The sequence below is a fragment of the Papio anubis genome, chromosome 8 (assembly GCF_008728515.1).
Source record: "Papio anubis isolate 15944 chromosome 8, Panubis1.0, whole genome shotgun sequence".
NCBI lineage: Eukaryota > Metazoa > Chordata > Mammalia > Primates > Cercopithecidae > Papio > Papio anubis.
Window position 1 is genome coordinate 9,883,509 of NC_044983.1, and position 19,448 is coordinate 9,902,956.

Sequence of the window (19,448 nt, forward strand, 5' to 3'; positions counted from 1 at the left end):
CCACCATACCCAGCTAATTTTTGTATTTTTAGTAGAGACAGGGTCTCACCATGTTGTCCAGGCTGGTCTTGAACTCCTGACCTCAAGTGATCCACCTGCCTCGGCCTCCCAAAGTGCTGGGATTACAGGTGTGAGTCACCGTGCCCGGCCAAGAATTCTTTCTTGTGGTGGTGTTTTCTAACTTTCTTGCCTGTGTTGATTAAGTTAGATGCTGAAGAAGGGCCGGCCAACAGGGAGATAAAATGCATTGTCTGGGTGTTCTCGAATAATTAACTTGCAGCATTATTTTAAACTTATGCATAAAGGAAATAGGGGAACACATATGTGTAAATATAAAGAACCTTGATTTTTGGAAAAAATGATTTACAGAAGATCATTGCTGTTCCTTGCTGAATTCTGAACTTAAATGTAATTTTTTAGCTCCTTAAATGCTATTAGAAATAATATTACACACTATAAAAAGTTTATAAAATACAGAAAATAAATACTATCCCAAATTTCATCACTCAAAAACAGCTTGGAATATTTCTTTTCTGTCTTACTCTCTTCTCAAGCCTCTCAAATTGCAATTATACTAGGAAGTTCATTGTTTTATTTTGTGGTGGTTGTTTTTTGATCTTGTGTCTTTCCTCCACTTATCATTACTTTGAAACCACTTTCTTGTTTCACCTATTTCTTTTCTAAAGCACAATCTATAACTGAGTACGTAGTTTTATCTATAGAGGAGGACCCCAGAGAGAGATTCCTTTCTCATTTCTTCGCTTTTGTCCTATTTAAACTTTTAACCATGTGCATGTATTACTTTTTCCATTTAAAAATGAATACTCCTAAAACATCATCTTCATTGACTGGAATTCCACCATATTCTACTTCATTTTCCACCCTTGGTCATGTAGATTTTTTTCCCCAATATTTTACCATATTAAATAAGCTAGAGTAAGTACCCTTAACATAGATCTTCATCTGCATTGCTGATTATTTCCTTTGGCTGGATTCCTAGAACTAGAATGATTGGGTCAACCAATGAGAACTTTGAAAGGCTTTTACATCACTGGACAAACAGAACAAGTTGGCACCAATGTGTCCCCCCACCAGCAAAATGCACCTGAGCTCACCATACACCTTCTCTGTCCGCCCCTCTTCCTTTCCTCTCTCACAGCACATCAGGACGAAGCAGTGGAGTTTCTGGATAATTGGGTCAAGCAAGTGTCCTAGGTCCTTGGATTAGGTTTGCTTACAAGGAGAAGGTGGGATTTTCAATATTGGCTCTTGGTGCCTGTCTGTGTCTCCCGGTTGCACATCCGCACATGTGCAGATTGGAAACATGGCACAGTGAGACTGATGACAATCCAAAAAAATGCAAATGTGATCTCATCTTGGCCGTCATCCTTGCTTTGCAAGTAGCACACCCTCTTTGCCAACGGTCGAGTCAGGAGCCGTTCTCTTGGGTAATTTCAGGGAATCTGTCTCATTGTTCACATTCACATCCTCCTCCTCCCAATCTTATTTCCATTCCCACCAGCAAAATGCACCTGAACCCATCTTGCCACACCTTTCATTTCTTCACTGAAAAGCGAAGCGGACTCTCCCACCTAATCCTTCTATTTTTTCTTTTTTCTTTCTTTTTTTTTTTTTGAGACGGAGTCTCGCTCTGTCGCCCAGGCTGGAGTGCAGTGGCCGGATTCAGCTCACTGCAAGCTCCGCCTCCCGGGTTTACGCCATTCTCCGGCCTCAGCCTCCCAAGTAGCTGGGACTACAGGCGCCCGCCACCTCGCCCGGCTAGTTTTTTTGTATTTAATAGAGACGGGGTTTCACCGTGTTTGCCAGGATGGTCTCGATCTGCTGACCTCGTGATCCGCCCGTCTCGGCCTCCCAAAGTGCTGGGATTACAGGCTTGAGCCACCGCGCCCGGCCCCTATTTTTCTTAATGGTGTAAAACAACAAAAACCCAAAGCATCGCTCCCGCTACCCAAACCTGGTCATTTGGTGCAGCTGGTGAAGAAGAGGCAGGGAGAACAACAAAGGACTGGAATCTGTGGACTCCGGGCAGGAATTTGATGGTGATCAGGAGTGGAGTTCTGAAGGCAGAGCCAGGAGTCTCCACTCAGAGCCAGGGGGGCTCCTCTCTCCTTCCTCCTCACAGGGCATTTTCTTCCCTCTGAAGTTTGCATCATCTAGGGACCACAGTGAACCACCCTCGTGTCCAAGTCATCCTCAGAAAAGGAAGAAGAATCTTAAGTTCCCCAGTGGAAAGAGATCCAGGCTGGGTGTGGTATCTCACATCTATAATTCCAGCACTTGGGGATGAACAGGCAGGAAGCCCACTCGAAGCCAGTAGTTCAAGACTAGCCTGGGCAACATAGCAAGACCCCCATCTCTATTTATAAATATTTTAAAAATTAAATAAACTAAATTAAAGGTGAGAATGGTCTGGAATATGCCAGAATCAACTTTCTCCTTGGCCTATATGTTTTACAGGCAACAAAGAAGCACAGGTGAGAGAAACTCAGTGAAGAAGGGGAAAGATGAGAGTGAGGTGGGAACCGTGTTATTTCCCTAATCTACTTGAGGAAACCGAGCCTTAGTGATGGTGAATAACTTGCCAAACATCACACAGTGAGGAAGTGGTTGAGCTACAGTTCTGTCCTAAGTCTGGCTAACTCTACAGCCAAGGCCACTACATAAGACTGTACGTGCTAACCCTGCGGCTTAGGAACTAAGGTCATGCTGCTCTCCAGGGTAGGAGGAGCACGTAGTGAACGTATTAACTCACCCGCATGACCTGATCAGGGAATGTGCTTGGCCTGTTCTGCAGGGACACTCATTGTCTCTTCCCTGGTTAAACCCTCCAGCATGCTGTGATCCAAAGGGAATGACGTGCATGTGAGCAATGAGGTGAATTCTCTGAAATTACCCAGGAGAACAGCTCCTGACTCTGCTGGTGAAAAGGAGGTGTGCTGCTTTCAAACAAAGGATGACTGCCCAGCAGCCAGCTGAGCCCACAACTTGCACTTGTCGAATGGGCATTGCTCCCCCTCTGCGCCATCTCTCCCACCATTTATAAATGGGTGGATGGGTAACACACAGAGAGACACTCACTGTTAATCTCCCAGCAGTTTACACAAATTTCCGCTTGCATCACATGTCAAATTTCCTTCCCATACAAGCTGTGGTTTGCTAGTCCCCACTCCTGGTCCTTTCCTCTTTCTCTTTAATGATAATAAGAATGTCGAGAGCTTTAGCAGAATGGGCACAACTTGGGCTAATGCAATATAGTAAATGCAATTTCAGTGACATTAGTTTAATGTTTAATTGTAAAGAAAGTAGGAAATTGAGTCACTGAATGCCTAATTTGACCTGAATTATTCAGAAAACACGTTAATTTTTTTTTCTTTTATTTATAGAGGCTCAGACACAGAACAAATGCATGCACTGGTGTTAAATGCAGAGAAATGCAGAACGTCTGAAATGAGTTCTGCTTTCTTTGGGGTCAGAAGGCCTCTTTTTTGAACTGACCTCAACCCTGTTGAGTTTATTACCTTTCCTGGCCATGAGGATCAGAAATCAGCAATGATTTCATAAGTAACTTCTCATGAAACCACACACCGCAGCATGAGTCACAAACGTAGCTCTGTGTACCTGTGTACATACCATTTTTTAAAAATCTGCCAGGAATGGGATGATTAACTGGACCCATTTTGCCTGGGATTTTTCCTATTTGTACTGAAAGTCTTGTATCCTGGGAAATCCTTCAGTTCCAGGCATACTGGGGTGATTGACCATCCTACCCAGGAAATGAGGAAGAAGCAAGGGGTCCTTAATGTATTGTCCCTACCAGAATCTGCCTCTTTCCCTTTCTGCAAAAGTAGGGAACCTGCAACCCTTGTGGGGCCTGGTGCTCCCACCCAGCTGCATGGGAAGGACATTTATGTCAACTTGAGCAGAAGGTAGGGATCCAAATTTATCTATTTAAATATGTTGTTACATCTCCAAACTAAGATGTCTGTATATGCAGGTGCATTAAAATACATATAATTACACAAGTAATACATGATCACTGGAGAAAAATTAAAAATAAAAATAAGGGCAGGGTGCAGTGGCTCAAGCCTGTAATCCCAGCACTTTAGGAGGCCGAGGTGGGCCTAAGGACAGGAGTTCAAGACCAGCCTGGCCAACATGTTGAAACCCTGTCTCTACTAGAAATACAAAAAAAAAAAAAAAAAAAAAAATTAGCCAGGTATGGTGGCATGCACCTGTAATCCCCAGCTACTAGGGAGGCTGAGGCAGGAGAATGGCTTTAACTCAGGAGGCAGAGATTGCAGTGAGCCAAGATCGCTCCATTGTACTCCAGACTGGACAACAGGAGCGAAACTCCATCTCAAAAATAAATAAATATAAATATAATTTAAAAATAAATAAAAATAAGATGATGGTGGGGGACAAGGGGAGGCAGAGCATTAGGACAAATACCTAGTGCATGTGGGGCTTAAAACCTAGAAGATGGGTTGGTGGGAGCAGCAAACCACCATGGCACATGTATATCTATGTAACAAACCTGCACATTCTGCACGTGTATCCCAGAACTTAAAGTAAAATTCAAAAAACTTAAAAAAAAAAAAAAAAGATGAGAGGGTGAGAAGGATGTCAAAGTTACTCATAATCCTACCGCCCAGCACTAACTAGGTGCAAACCAGTTAAAATTTTGAGAATTTTCCTGTGTACTCTTCTAGATTATAATGTAGGCATATAAATGGGTATACATAATAGTAGGCCCATTGCAGGAAAATAGACAAAATAATGTTTTGACACTGTTGCTCACTCAACAGTATGAGAATTTATCCATGCCAATATGTAAATTTTTACAACATCATGTTAATGGCCACATAATATTTCCATAACATATGTATATCACAGTTAACCACACTGATTAGGTAGGACATTTAGGCTGCTTTTCATTTTTTACTGTTATAAACAGTGCTGCAACCAACAGGCTTGTTGCTATATCATTGAACACATTCTTACTTATTTTGTTACAGTGCATTCTTAGGAGTGAAATTGTGGGTCAAACAGAATGAATTGGTTGGTTGGTTGGCTGGTCTTGAGACAGGGTATCACTGTGACCCAGGCTGGAGTGCAGTGGTGTGATCTCAGCTTGCTGCAGCCTCGACCTCCCTGGCTCAAGAGATCCTCCCACCTCAGCCTCCAGAGTAGCTTGGGACTGCAGGCGCACACCACCGCACCCACCTAGTTTTTGTATTTTTTGTAGAGACGGGGTTTTGTCATATTACCCAGGCTGGTCTCAAACTTCCGGGCTTAAGTTATCCTTCCACCTCAGTCTCCCGAGTAGCTGGGACCAAACGTGCAGGCCACCATGCCCAGCTAACTTTTGGTATTTTTGTAGCGTTGGTGGTCTCACCATCTTGTCCAGGTTGGTCCTGAACTCCTGGGCTCAAGCAGTATGTCCACCTTGGCCTCCCAAAGTTGTGGGACTACAGGTGTGAGCCACCACACCTGGCCCACTATCCCCATTTTTTTAGCATTCATGGTAAATGCCGCAGTCTAGACAAACAAATTAGGACTTGAAAGAGGCCTAGAGTTATTTCCTAATAGGAGGATAACATTCTCTTTTCTGTGATTCCTCCTGGTTGCTCAAGAGATTATCTTCTAGATACACACAAACCAATACATGCGTGCTCTTGCACACACTTTAAGAAAAGCATCTTGATCAAATAAGAGTTTGTTAAATTTGTCCTCAGCATGAAGATTGCCGTTAACAAGTTAGAAACAACCTGCTGTTCTGTCTCTCACAGACCTCAGCTAAGGAAAGACCGCCATTTTATGGACACCAATCCCAACAGCCACACTTTGTTATAAATTAGTGTCACATATTCCTGTTTAGTTCTTATTGACTCCTCCTCTAATGTTTACTGTCTCATCATTTAGAGTGAATCTAAATCAGGGGCCCCAAACTTTCTCTGTTAAGGGCTAGATAGTACATATTGTAGGCTTTGTGGATCATTATGGTCTCTATCATAACCATGACGCTCTACTAGCTTAGTACACATGCAGAGAGAGGCAATACATAAATGAATGAGCGCAGCTGTGTGCCAATAAAACTTTATTTATAAAAACAAGTGGTAGGGCCGGGCGCAGTGGCTCAGGCCTATAATTCCAGCACTTTGGGAGGCTGAGGCGGGTGATCACTTGAGGTCAGGGGTTCAAGACCAGCCTGGCCAACATGGTGAAATCCTGTCTCTACTGAAAATACAAAAATTAGCCAGGCATGGAAGTACAAGCCTATAATCCCAGCTACTCGGGAGGTTGAAGCAGGAGAATCGCTTGAACCCAGGAGGCAGAGTTTGCAGTGAGTCGAGATCATGTCATTGCAGTCTGGCCTGGGTGACAGAGAGAGACACTGTCTCAAAACAACAAAACAAACAAACAAACAAAACAAAAAAGCAGTGGGCACAGAATGTAGCCCTCAGGCTGGAATTTGCTGACGTAAATCACCTACAGTTTGTTAAAACACAGATTACTAGGCCCCGCCCCCCAAGTTTCTGATTCACGAGGTCTTGGGAATAGGTCCAAGAATCTGAATTTATAGAAGTTTCTAGGTGATGTTGATGCTGTTGGTTGGTGGGCTGCAGGGGGATGCACGGAGGATTACGTTTTGGGAACGACTGCTATAGGGTGGTCCCATAAACCTGTACTTAACAAATTATCATATTCATACAAATCACAACATTTTTCTCCTGAGTGACTGAAGTGCTTGTGTACATCTCTCCTCTTAGGCTTCTTAAAAGGTTAGAAAGATCAGCTTTTGTATCAGTCCAGCTATCTAGTAAAAGTCAGTGGAATCCCTCTAGCTAGTGTGTAAAGGAAGGGCGTTATTAATGTAGTTAGGGTGCTCACAAACTCCTTGGAAAAAGCCGGAGGAATATTTTCCTGGGTCATCCTCCAGGAGCAGCCCCCCGAATGCCACTGCACAGCTGACCTGATGGCGTGCACCCAACTCCTCCCGCTTCCTCCAAGCCCAAGTTCTAGTCAAAATCTTGCGCCAAGAGGGTCTGATTTTCAAAACTGAAGTTGAGTGTCTGAGCTGTGGAGTTAAGGGAGGTTGGAAAATGCATATTTGGGGATTTGATATCGGGCAGGCAGGCAACTACACAATGATAAAAATGTGGGGCAAGGAATGTTCAGATTTGGGGCAGCCACTATCCATACAATTCCACTACTGGGAAAGGAAAGGTACAGTGAGAAGTAGAAAGTTACAAAGCAATAATGCTCCAGCTCTCTGGAATTTATTTCAAAATAATGGGGTTGGAATAGACAAAAATGTGGTGGAATAGATGAGGCAGTATTCTTTGAGACAGGGTCTCACTGTTGCCCAGGCTGGAGAGCAGTGATGCCATCCATGAAAGCTCACTGCTGCAACCTCAAACTCCTAGGCTCAAGTGGTCCTCCTGCCTCAGCCTCCCAAGTAGCTGGGACTACAGGTGTGCACCACCACACCAGGCTAAATTAAAAAAAAAAAACAAAAAACAAAAAACAATTGTACAGACAGGGTCTTGCTATGTTGACCTGGCTGGTCTTGAACTCCTGGATTCAAGTGATCCTCCTGCCTCAGCCTCCCAAAGTACTAGGATTACAGGCATGAACCACTGTGCCAAGCATGAAGCAGTATTCTTCCCACATCCCACCTTTTTCTTTCACATGGGCCATGCAAAACTCTGTATCATTTCAATTTTAGTATATGTGCTCCCAAAGTGAGCATGATGAGGCTGTATTGATTATGAGTTGATGACTGCTGAGGCTGGATACTGAGTACATGGAGGTTCTTTGCACTGTTCTCTCTTCTTTGGTATATGTTTAAATTTTTCCTTAATAAAGAAATAAAAATTCATAAGGCATCAAAAACAGAAAGAAAAAGAATGGAGATAAACATCAATTTCTGACCCCTAGAGGATACGCTTTCTCTTATTATGGTATGCTTTCTCTAGGGAGCATATACCACATAATAAAAGATCTTTGGATTGGAGTTACCATCAGAGCGCAGCCATTGTTTTAGCAACATTCCCAAAGGAATGAAAGAAGTAATGTTTTTCACTGAAAGTAGGTCAAGGGATTATTACCACAGTCATTGACTTTGCTTCCCCCCGACAAATGCGCAGTGACCACTTGTTACATTCAATGGAGTGATAAAAGCTCCGATTGGCTGGGCTTTTCTAGGGTTACCAGCAAATAAAAAATGCAGGGTCTCAGTTAAAATTAAATTTCAGATAAACAGCAAATACATTTTTTTCAGTATACTTGTGTCCCATGCAATATTGAGGAAATGCTTATGCTAAAAATTTACTTGATGTTTACCTGAAGTTCACACTAAAGTGGGTATTCCATATTTTATCTAGCAACCCTACTTTTAGGACTTACAAAATTTAGGATATTCCATCCTCCCCACTTTTCTCCAATGCATTTCATGCCTTAGTTCACCCCAAACTAACCAGACTGGACTCTTATAATTATGACTCTCTGGGTATCTCATCATTTACTTTCCCTATGTTTCTAGAAAAGCTTTCTCCCAGAACTTAGATAGCTTCAAGGTGGACTTTCTGTCTGACCTTCTGGCCCCTGAAGGGAAATGGGGAAGGAGAAAAGCCATTTGCCTAAGAGTTCCCAAGCAGGTACCTAGTCTCTAAGATGAGGATCCCAGATGTAGGTGCCTATCCATTTCTTTCAATATCCTTTCAACACAGCAGAGATTAAGACCCCCAAGAAGTACAGATCATTCCTGCTGTTGCATCTTTTACACAGATATGGACTTCAAAGGAAACAGAAAGAAAGATTTCATGCCAGAAAGCAGGAGATACCTTCTCATTCAGCTTAACTCTCATTTTGTCAATGTCGTTTTCAGATTATTAACATCAGATGATCAAGGTTCCATGGCAGAGAAGCCCTTCCGTCTTTTCCTGCCTACTGGTGACTTGGCAACTCATTAGCATCTCTACTGGAAGTGAGCCAGAGGAAGGAAGTGATAAAACACCATGAGTCAACATGTTACTTGCCAGAAATTCTGGTAAAAGGAGTAAGAGGAAGACAAAGAAAACAAGAGTCTGAGGACATTGTGGGGGTCTCCATTCTCCTTCCCCTCTAAACCAGGCTCATAGTGGACCTCTCCTGATGGAAGGTTCTAGAGAAAGACTAAATTCCACTTCTTGGAGTCGTAAGAAATATCTACCATTCATGCTTTCCATTCTACTCTGAGGTTAAACAAATATTAGCGTTCTAATGGGGTGGGGGGATACAGTGACTTTAAAAGGTGGCTGCAGGATGACTGAGATGAAGGCAGAATTCTTCATACAGAGAGAACAACTTTTGTTCAGAAAAACAATATTAATGGGTATAGTTGGTCTTCCAGTGCAGGCTAATGACAAGTCTAGACATAGAATAATTAAATTGCTTGTTCTCCATAAGAAATGGGAGTTGTGGGGGTTCCCTCTCTTGGCTTTGGAGCACCCCTCCCTTTGTCTCTGTACAGGGGAGCTTCTTCTGTCTTTCCTCCCCCTTCTTTCTTGCTTATTAAACTCCCTGCTCCTTAAAACAAAAGAAGAAGAGGAAGAAGAAGAAGAAGAAGAAGGAGGAGGAGGAGGAGGAGGAGGAGGAGGAGGAGGAGGAGACAGAGAGGGAGGGAGGGAGGGAGGGAGGAAGGAAGGAAGGAAGGAAGGAAGAAAGAAAGGGGAGTTGTTTTAAGTATTCCCCTTAGGTAGGGAAGACAAGACAGGAATTTTGAGAGCCCTGAAAGAAAGAGAGTGAAGAAATGGGTAGCAGAGGGGAAGACAGATCCCAGGGAACATATCAGGAGAAGGATGGCCGGAAAGAAAATGGCTGAGCTGGCAATGCCTGAGGGATTCCAGCATCCAGTTTAAAAAATAATAATTTATTGTGGGAAATTTCAAGTACATACAAAAGTAACCAGACTTGTATAAAGAACCTCAATGCACCCTTGGCAGCTTCAACAATTATTAACGCACAGCCAATCTGATTTCATCTAAAATGCCCCACTCACTCACCTTTCTCCCATGGATTATCTTGAAAGAAACTCCAGTGATATTGTTTGGCTCTGTGTCCCCACCCAAATCTCATCTCAAATTGTAATCGCCATGTGTCAATGGAGGGTCCTGGTGGGAGGTGATTGGATCACGGGGTGGTTTCCTTCAGGCTGTTCTCATGATAGTGAGTGAGTTCTCATGAGATCTGATGGTCTTTATAAATGACAGCTTCCCCGGCTTTCTCTCTCACCTGCTTCCATGTAAGATGTGCCTTGCTTCCCCTTCACCTTCCACCATGATTGTTAAGTTTCCTGAGGCCTCCCCAGCCATGAGGAACTATAAGTCAATTAAACCTCTTTTGTTGGGTGACAGAGTGAGACTCTGTCTCAAAAAAAAAAAAACAAACAAACAAACAAAAACAACCTCTTTTGTTTATAAATTACCCAGTCTCAAATAGTATCTTGATAGCAGTGTGAGACTGGACTAATAAATCCAGGTAGCACATTTTATCAGTGAACATTTCAGTATAGCATTAAATCTTAAGTAGTAGCCAATTCTGGGCTGTGCTGTCTGCACTGGTGCCCCCTGCCCCCCATTTAGCTGATATCTGCACTAAATGCTTGTTCCTGCAGAAGCCAAGTGAGTGGTGCTTTGGGGGAGGGGGAAATGAAGAAGTGGCCAAGGTCTACACTGATGATGATTCCACACTCAGAGCTCTGAGCTGCTAGAACCCAAAGACACATCTAGAAAACAAGAGACAACGGGGAATAAGGCAACAGCAAGGTGGAACAGGTGAACATGAACCTGGTGAAAACCTGCTGGAAGATCAGGGCAGGGGTGCTGCACTTCACAAAGGTATGCAGTGTGGCCTCAGGAACTGGAGAGGCGTCGGGGCCTCTCTGCCTCATCTCTCCTCGGCAGCCTTGCATATGTGCTGTTCGTGTCTCTCTCTGCTAACTGGCTCTTACTGCCAGGCTGCAAGGAGAAATGTCACTGTCACTCAGAGGCCAGACTCATCACAAGTCATCCTGTCAGGACATCACATGAACATGGACACCAGAGGCTCCTAGACACTCACAGGGCACATCTATTCAGGCTACTTGGGTTATACAGTTGAGAAAGTAAACGGACTTTGATCTGAGGAATGCAAGTCCTTTTAAATTATCAGGCCCAGGGAGACATTAAAATGAGACAGCAATCACGTCCTATTCTTAAAACTGCTTTCTATTGCCACAAGTAGCTGTAAGGTAACCTAATAATGCCACATTGAACACTATAACCACACCCTATAGCCTAACAATGTATAGCCAATCACTAATCAATGTTATTCCTGTAAGCCAGTTCCTGACAAACAACTTTGTATCAGCCTACTCCCCGTCCTGACAACTTTTTTTTTGTCTTTAAAAATCTGCTTGTGGGCCGGGCACAGTGGCTCACACCTGTAATCACAGCACTCTGGGAGGCCAAGGCTGGAGGATTGCTTGAGCCTAGGAGTTTGAGACCAGCCTGGGCAACATGGTGAAACCTTGCGTCTACAAAAAATACAAAAATTATACAGGCCTGGTGGTGTGTGCCTGTAGTCTTAGCTACTCTGGAGGCTGAGGTGGGAGGATCATCTGAGCCTGGGGAGGTCAAGGCTGCAGTTAGCCAGGATCCACTGCACTCCAGCCTGGATGACAGTGAGACCCTGTCTCAAAAAACAAACAAACCTGCTTGTAGCAAAGATCGAATGGAATTCATATCCAAGGCTAGTTGGGTCTGAGTCTTCCCAGCAGCTGTCCTCACTTTGACTAAACTATTCCAATTATATTTTAGGCCTCAGCTTCTTTCTTTTAGATCGACACAGTCATTTGAACTTTAGCAACCTCTTTTTTTGCTAGCCTATTCTGGACACATTTTCAATGAGAGTCACAACCAACACTTTTGCATTATTCAAAATAGCTTCAAGAAACCAGGAACCCTTCACACATATTTGTTTCCTTCTTTAGAACAATGCATTTGTTTAGAGATAATGAAAACAGTCTATAGCTGAACTCATGTTAGTGTTTTCCAGAATCAAATGGTCACAGGAACTCAAAGCTCTTTTCTGGAGATCAGGGGCTACCCTTGCCTTCAGTGCTTCATCATCTGCTCTCAACGTTTGCTACTCCTCCCCATTGTTCCACCCTTTCATGAAAGGCCTGCTGTCAGCAATGTTCAGTAAATAGCCTTTTTTACAAAAGCGTCATTTCTTTCTCATATTAAAATTCCATAATAAATCTTTTTTCCCCTCCCAATGAGTTTTTCTGACACCCATAAAGAATTTTCCTTTCAACGTCCTGTCTTCTTGCCTTCTCTACTCAAAGCTTTACTTGACACCTGCCTTCCAGGTAAGCCAACACCCCTTAGAGCTCATAATCTTGCCAGGTTAGTCTTTAAATTTTTTTATCCTGATAAAATCTTTGCTTACTCAGCACTAGTAGCAATTCTCTCCTCTGAGAATTGAGGTTTGCGTCCTTGTTAATGATCCCATAATGCCCCTGTAGTCTCTGTAGGACAAGGGCCCCACCAAAAAAAAAAAAAAGAAAAAACATAATCTTCTCTTAGAGTCTTGCTTCTCAGACTTTGAGCATGCAGCAGACACCTGGAAGGCTTTGTTCTAACAAAGTCTGCTGGACCCACCCTGGAGTCACTGATTCAGCAGGTCTGGGTGGACCTGAGAATATGCATTTATATGCGCAGATGAAAATGACTTGGTCTCTGGCTTCTACAAGGCTGCAGTCTAATGGACAAAACCCTCTTTTGATCTGGGTAGCACTTCAGAATTTGAAAATCTCTGTCATATTTATTAGACTTAAAAAACATCCTCACAACAGTGTGAGGGGAAGTGGAGTCTGCACTTTGGGTTAAAAAACCTGAGTTTGAATTCCAGCCTTACAAGTATTAGCTCTATGGTTATGGTCAAGTTGCTTAAACTCTCAAAGCCTGAGTTATCTGTGAAATGGGAATACTGCTCTCCCAGGTAGGTAATACTTTTGTTTGTAAAAATACTGTATGAACTAAAAAAAAAAAAAAAAAAAAAAAAGCTATACAGATACCGAATTAGATAAAAGATAGGGTGGTAGGGCAGGTGTGGTGGCTCACACTTGTATTCCCAGCATTTTGAAAGGCCGACGTGGGTGGATTGCTTGAGGTCAGGAGTCCGGGACCAGCCTGACCAACATGGTGAAACCCTGTCTCTACTAAAAATACAAAAATTAGCCAGTTGTGGTGGCGCATGCATGTAGTCCCAGCTACTCAGGAGGCGGAGGCAGGAGAATCACTTGAACCCAGGAGGTGGAGGTTGTTGCAGTGAGCCGAGATCACGCCACTGCATTCCAGGCTGGCTGACAAAGCGAGACTGTCTCAAAAGAAAAAGAAAAAAGAAAAGAAGATAGGCTGGATCAGTGTCAGAAAGACCATGAGAGTGTTATGGGAACACAGGAAGAAAGCAGTGCATTCCCCTGGCATAAAGAAAGGTTGGATGGGGTTGGTGTTGGGGCTCAGAAAACAATTCCTCAAATATGCTACTTTGGACTTCAAACTGAGAGTACCTGGGGAGTAGCAAATGCAGAGAAGAGCTTTCTGTAGTCCTCTCTTATCTGACTAAGGGAAGTTCCTCCAGAGGAATGCAATCATCAGGCAGGGAAGATTAACTCAGGAAAGGAGACTAAAGGTCTGACCTCTTGCTCAGAGAGAATTTTACCATAGGCTACCAATGTATTCCTCTGAGGGCTGCTGCCTGAGACACTTTTTCTGCATTATAAGCAGATAAAGCAGCCTTTGTTCACAGTTTATTTCTGCCCCTCTCCCTCCCACATCTCATCACCACCACCCTCCAGGAGCCCCCAGCCCCTATTTTTTTCTGTGGAGTATAAAAGCTTCAGTCAACTGGTCCTCCTCTGAGTCACAGTTTGTGTGGCTCCTGTGCACATGCACACATAATAAATTTGTATGCCTTTTCTCCTATTAATCTGTCTATTGTTGGTTTCTTCCAGAGACTCAAATTATTGAACCTTCAGAAGGTAAAAGGAAAGTTCCCTTTGCCTCTACATAGGTTTCATGAAACAGGTGGAATTTTTCCTGCGCCCTAAAGGTTTTCAACAGTCAGGGAATTAAGCAGGGAAGGAATGTGGCAGGGAAATGCACGCCACATTTAAGAACTGGAGAACATGGGAAAATTATTAATCTGATGATATGGCTGAAAAAGAAGCGTAAAACCACAGAAAGCTTTGAATACCAGGAAAAGGAGTTTCAGCATACTTCAGTAGGTAATGGGTAGCTAATCAACGTTTTGACCAGCAGATAAGTAACACTGGTATGTGTATGAGGTAGATTGGAAGGGGAAGAGCACGGAGGCAGTGAAAGCTGTGAAGTCCACATTCTTTAACAGCTCTCTCTACCTCCCCTTTGGCTTTATTCCGATCTCCCCACCTTCCACTGGCGTGGCCTTACAATAAATCCATATCTTCTAAATCATCAACTCTGCCCCAGAGAGCTCCTTCAAAGGTGGGGCAGCTCTCCTGCGGTCCTAGCCCTGCCTTCTGCAGCACTACAGGAGAACACACATCCCTGCTTCCTCCTAAAGATTCTTGGCAGCCCTCTTGTCCTCATTCAGATTTCTCTTCTTGTTAAATATGCCTGGTTTTTCAGCCATTTCTCACTGAAGTGGCTTTTCCACCATTCCAGTTAGACTTCTCTGGATATTATGTAGTTTTTCCCATAGAAAGAGAAGCACATGGTATTATCAAAGGCATTGGATAATTTAAGCAAACAAACTCTTGATGGGCAAATAAGAACTTAATCCCCCACCCACCTCTTTTCCTTACTGGGTAAAATTGGGAGTACTTGAGAGAAAGTCAAGTTCAAGGCCCAAATGAATTCTCACTTGTCTATGGTATCATTTACACATTGGCACCTTGGTCATATTTAAATCCTTCATCTCATTCTGACTTGGCTTTGCTTTGACTTACAGACGAACCCTAGATGTTGTGTATCTTTCCCTTAGGGAATTTTATGGATGCCAGTCCCGTAATTTATACCCTCTCTTCTGTACCGTAGTTTTAGGGGACAAAACTGTGTATGCATGGCTTGCTTGTATTTTTTCCTTCAGATTTTCTTTTTTCTGGCTGGGCACAGTGGCTCACACCTGTAATCCCAACACTTTGGGAGGCCAAGGTAGGAGGATCACTTGAGCCCAGGAGTTTGAGACCAGCCTGGGCAATAAGTGAGCCCTCGTCTCTACAAAACAACAACAGCAAAAATTAGCTGGGCATGGAGGAATACACCCATAGTCCCAGCTACGTGGGAGGCTGAGGCAGGAGGATCATTTGAATCCAGGAGATTGAGGCTGCAGTGAGCCATGATTGTGCCACTGCACTCCAGCCTCGTGACAGAGTGAGACCCTGTCTCAAAAAAAAAAAAAAAAAGCCAAGTGCAGTGGCTTACTGCTGTAATCCCAACACTTTGAGAGGTTGAGGCAGGAGGATGGCTTGAGCCCAAGAGTTCAAATCCAGCCTGGTCATATGGCAAGACCTTGTCTCTATAAAAAATAATAATAAATAAAATTTTTTTAAGATTATTTTTCTCGGCCGGGTGCAGTGGCTCACGCCTGTAATCCCAGCACTTTGGGAGGCCGAGGCAGGCAGATCACAAGGTCAGGAGATCGAGACCATCCTGGCTAACACGGTGAAACTCCGTCTCTACTAAAAATACAAAAAATTAGCTGGGCGCGGGGGCGGGTGCCTGTAGTCCCAGCTACTCAGGAGGCTGAGGCAGGAGAATGGCGTGAACCCAGGAGGCGGAGCTTGCAGTGAGCCGAGATTGCCACCGCACTCTAGCCTGGGCGACACAGCAAGACTCCGTCTCAAAAAAAAAAAGATTATTTTTCTCCTTCACTATACTAGTTAACCCCTGGGTGATCATTACATTTTATTTCTTCAGTTCATTTTCATTTCTCCCTGAGCCTGAAGGGTTAATCTGTCTGTGGTTGATGTGTGCACACCGTGGGGATTCTTTGTGGCTTTCCTAAGCCCACTGTAAGTCTCTTTGGAAGCAACAACAACAACAAAATGCATGGCTAATAAATTTCCACTTCTAATAATAGGGTCAGTGCTATTCCATGTAAAGACCATGTTCATAATGAAAACAAAGCATTGCAAAAAAAAAAAAAAAAAAAGAACGCCATGTTTAGCATGCGATATTAACCTAATGTTTACATGGAAGCTCTTAAAAGTGAATGTCTTTAGCTGTGTTATTATTATTGTACACAAACTCCTCAGTAATCTCTCATCAGTCTCCAAACCCTGAAAATATTTCCCAAAATGTGTCTGCCTCCTTTCCTCATAGCATACAACACATGTATCCAAGGAAAACTAAGGACAGACTGGGTTTTTGGTTTGTGTGGAAACAATTTCACTTTGCTTGCAAAAGTGAAAAGGTCTGTCTGGGCTCAGCTGATAAAACAAGATGTTTTGGTTTGATAAGATTTTTCTTCCGTGTTGCTTGGTGTGGAGACAGACTCAGATTCATTTAGAAAACATTTTTTATTGACTGTGACTCATTAGAAAGAATGTCATGTGCTGGCATTTCATCACTGAACAGGGAATCTTGGCCATATAGGGCCTTTGGCTCAGATAGGATTCAGGAAAGGAATAATGGGCTTCCACGGGCCAGAGGAATGCAAGTAAACACGTGGTGCCCAGTGCTCTTCTGTGTCACCTCACTGTGGTGCTGGTGGGGGCAGGCTTGCTCTTGTGACACTGAAGATTAAAACCACACCAGACCACACCAGGAGATGCTGCTTTTCCCTTAGAAGGACTGACAACCTAAGAGGACGATGTACTCTATTAATTAAGGTTTTAGGAATTTGGAAATTTTTAAAAAGGAAATATGACAGGAAGTTCCCATATACATGCAGGCACAATAAATATAAAATACTGGCCAGGCGTGGTGGCTCACACCTGTAATCCCAGAAACGTTGGAAGCCCAAGGTGGGAGGATCACTTCAGTCCAGGAGTTTGAGACCAGCCTGGGCAACAAAGTGAGATCTCAGCTCTACAAAAAATCAAAAAATTAGCTGGGCATAATAGTATGTACCTGTAGTCTCAGCTACTCAGGAGGCTGAGGCCAGAGAATTGCTTGAGCTCAGGAGGTCAAGGCTGCCATGAACCATGTTCTTGCCACTGCACTCCAGCCTGGGTGACAGAGCAAGACCTTGCTTCAAAAATAAAAACTTAAATTTAAATTTAAAAATATGGATCAGGTGCAGTGGCTCATGCCTATAATCCCAGCACTTTGGGAGGCCAAGGAGGGCAGATCACTTGAGGTCAGGAGTTAAAGTCCAGTCTGGCCAACTTGGTGAAACTCCATCTCCACTGAAAAAAAAAAAATTAGCCAGGCATGGTGGCGAGTGCCCGTAATCCAGGCTACTTGGGAGTCTGAGGCAGGAGAATCACTTGAACCTGGGAGGCGGAGGTTGCAGTAGGCTGAGATTGCACCACTGTACTCCAGGATGGGCAACAGAGCAAGACCATGTCTCAAAAAAACAAAAACGAAAAAATAACACACACACAAAAATATGGCTGGGTGCAGTGGTTTATACACCTGTAATCCCAGCGCTTTGGGAGGCCAAGGCAGGAAGATTGCTTGAGCCTGGGAGTTCAAGACCAGCTTGGGCAACATAGCAAGACCTCTGTAGGGCATAAAAATTAAAAAATAAATTTTAAAAATAATAAATACAATTTTTATAAAGTACAATGTTTACTTAGTAATGGTGTTTTATAAGGTGTTTTATAGGATTTGACTTTTTTTATGAAGTTAGTTGTGAATAAGTAAAAGACTCTAAACAAAAGGCGTACTGGATTCTATGTAGTTTCATGTCAGTCTTTAGAGTCCTGATTGCATAGAGAAAGATTAATTGAAATATGTTTAAGCCTATTTAAGAAATAAGAGGCTTTCTAATATCAGAAGAATATAATTATTTCATACCAGAAGAATATAATTTATCAGCGACATTTTAAAATTATTTTTCTCCCTCCTGCACACTGATTCAGCAACATTTTTTAAAGCCTGAGTTAATGCCTCTTCAAAACAATATTTGAATATGGAATGGTTAAAAATTGAACTGGAAAACCAAAAGAAAAATCACCAAAATTCTACTTGTTATTTTATGAAAATCTTACTTCACTGATCTCCTTTACAATGCTTTATTTGCTAACCTGTCCATGAGTAACCTCCCTACAGACACCCCAAACTCTGCCTTCTCTCACGCTTCCCCTTCTTGGAAGTATTTGGGATAAGTTGAGATACTTTACTAAGAGTGGACAATACCCTTCAATAAAGAAGTCTCCACTTCAATAACAAATAGTGCCTTACATCTTTGGGACGATTTGACAGATTAATGCTACTATGGGGTGGTTAAGACACTGCCTTCTGCAAAGATAAATAATGTTGATTCACTGCGCTTCCAAAATCAAGGACCAAGCCGAAGGCATGAGGCCGGGTGATAAAGTTTATGGCTGAGAAGGCAACCAAGATTCAAACTGACTGACAGCAGAAGCCAGATGAAGGATTATGCATTTGTTCCTTGATGAGTGTGGTGAATAAACATAAAAAACTCCCAAAGGCCAGCAGAGTAGAAGAGGGGTGTAAATAAAAGAAAACCACAGAACGAAAATACAATGAGCAGCTAGACCACACAATGGTTTTGTACTTCAGAGGAGGCCGAAAGATGCACGCCTGTAGGTGGAACTGAATGCAGGGGTGCGAGGCTGAGGAGGTCCTCGAGGCTGAGTCAAGACCTGCAGTTCACCCGAGCACACTCGGTGCTGACGCTGACCCTAACCCTCCACTTCTCTCTCTGAGGCTGCTTCTGTCGGGAGCGGGGCCGAGGGTCACTCTGTTCCTTAGTGCAGTGGCATCGGCTGAAGGGCAGAGCACACGTCAAGATGAAGCTCTGGTGAAGAATTGATCAAAAATAGTGGCAGAGTGAGATGGAAATTTACATCAAAGGGCTGATTTATGAAGGCTTCAAAGACTTAAAAAAAAAAAAAAAGGAACGTAGATTAGTTGTTGCTGAGGGCTGGAGGGGACAGAGATAGAGGTGGCAATGGAAGGATCCTTCAGGTTTCTTCTTGAGGTGATTAAATATTCTGAAATCGACTGTTAAAGCTCTTTTGGAATTTGTCTAGCAGGTTTTCACTGCAAAAACCCCACAGCAAAAAGCAGAAAGAAAAAATTATCCTAAAATTGGTTGTGGTAATGGTGGCATATATGCTGTGAATAGGCTTTAAAATATTGGAATGCACACTTCAAATGAGTGAATTGTATGGTATGTGAATTATATATCAATAAAGCTTTATAAAATAATAATAAAAACCTTCA

At 43.1% G+C, this 19,448-nt stretch overlaps 1 protein-coding gene and 1 pseudogene across 4 annotated transcripts in view; one reads left to right on the forward strand and one right to left on the reverse strand.

The window, feature by feature from the left end:
- Nucleotides 1-19,448, reverse strand: part of ERI1 (exoribonuclease 1) — a 115,072-nt gene that overhangs the window by 29,976 nt on the left and 65,648 nt on the right. The window contains exons 7-8 of one of the 4 annotated variants that reach the window (XR_004185732.1): nt 10,851-11,021; nt 8,867-9,001 (exon numbers count right to left, since the gene is read on the reverse strand). The exons of 1 other annotated variant lie outside the window; for it this stretch is intronic. Coding sequence is in view for 2 of the 3 variants with exons in the window: in XM_031669356.1 (XP_031525216.1) it covers nt 3,102-3,209 (108 nt within the window). In the remaining variant the exon portion in view is untranslated. Of the gene's footprint in view, nt 1-1,893; nt 3,210-8,866; nt 9,002-10,446; nt 11,022-19,448 lie in introns of those variants that run through there. 2 more of the 4 variants (XM_031669356.1, XM_009212534.4) reach the window with 2 other exon arrangements.
- On the forward strand, nt 19,225-19,279 carry LOC116268727 (annotated as a pseudogene).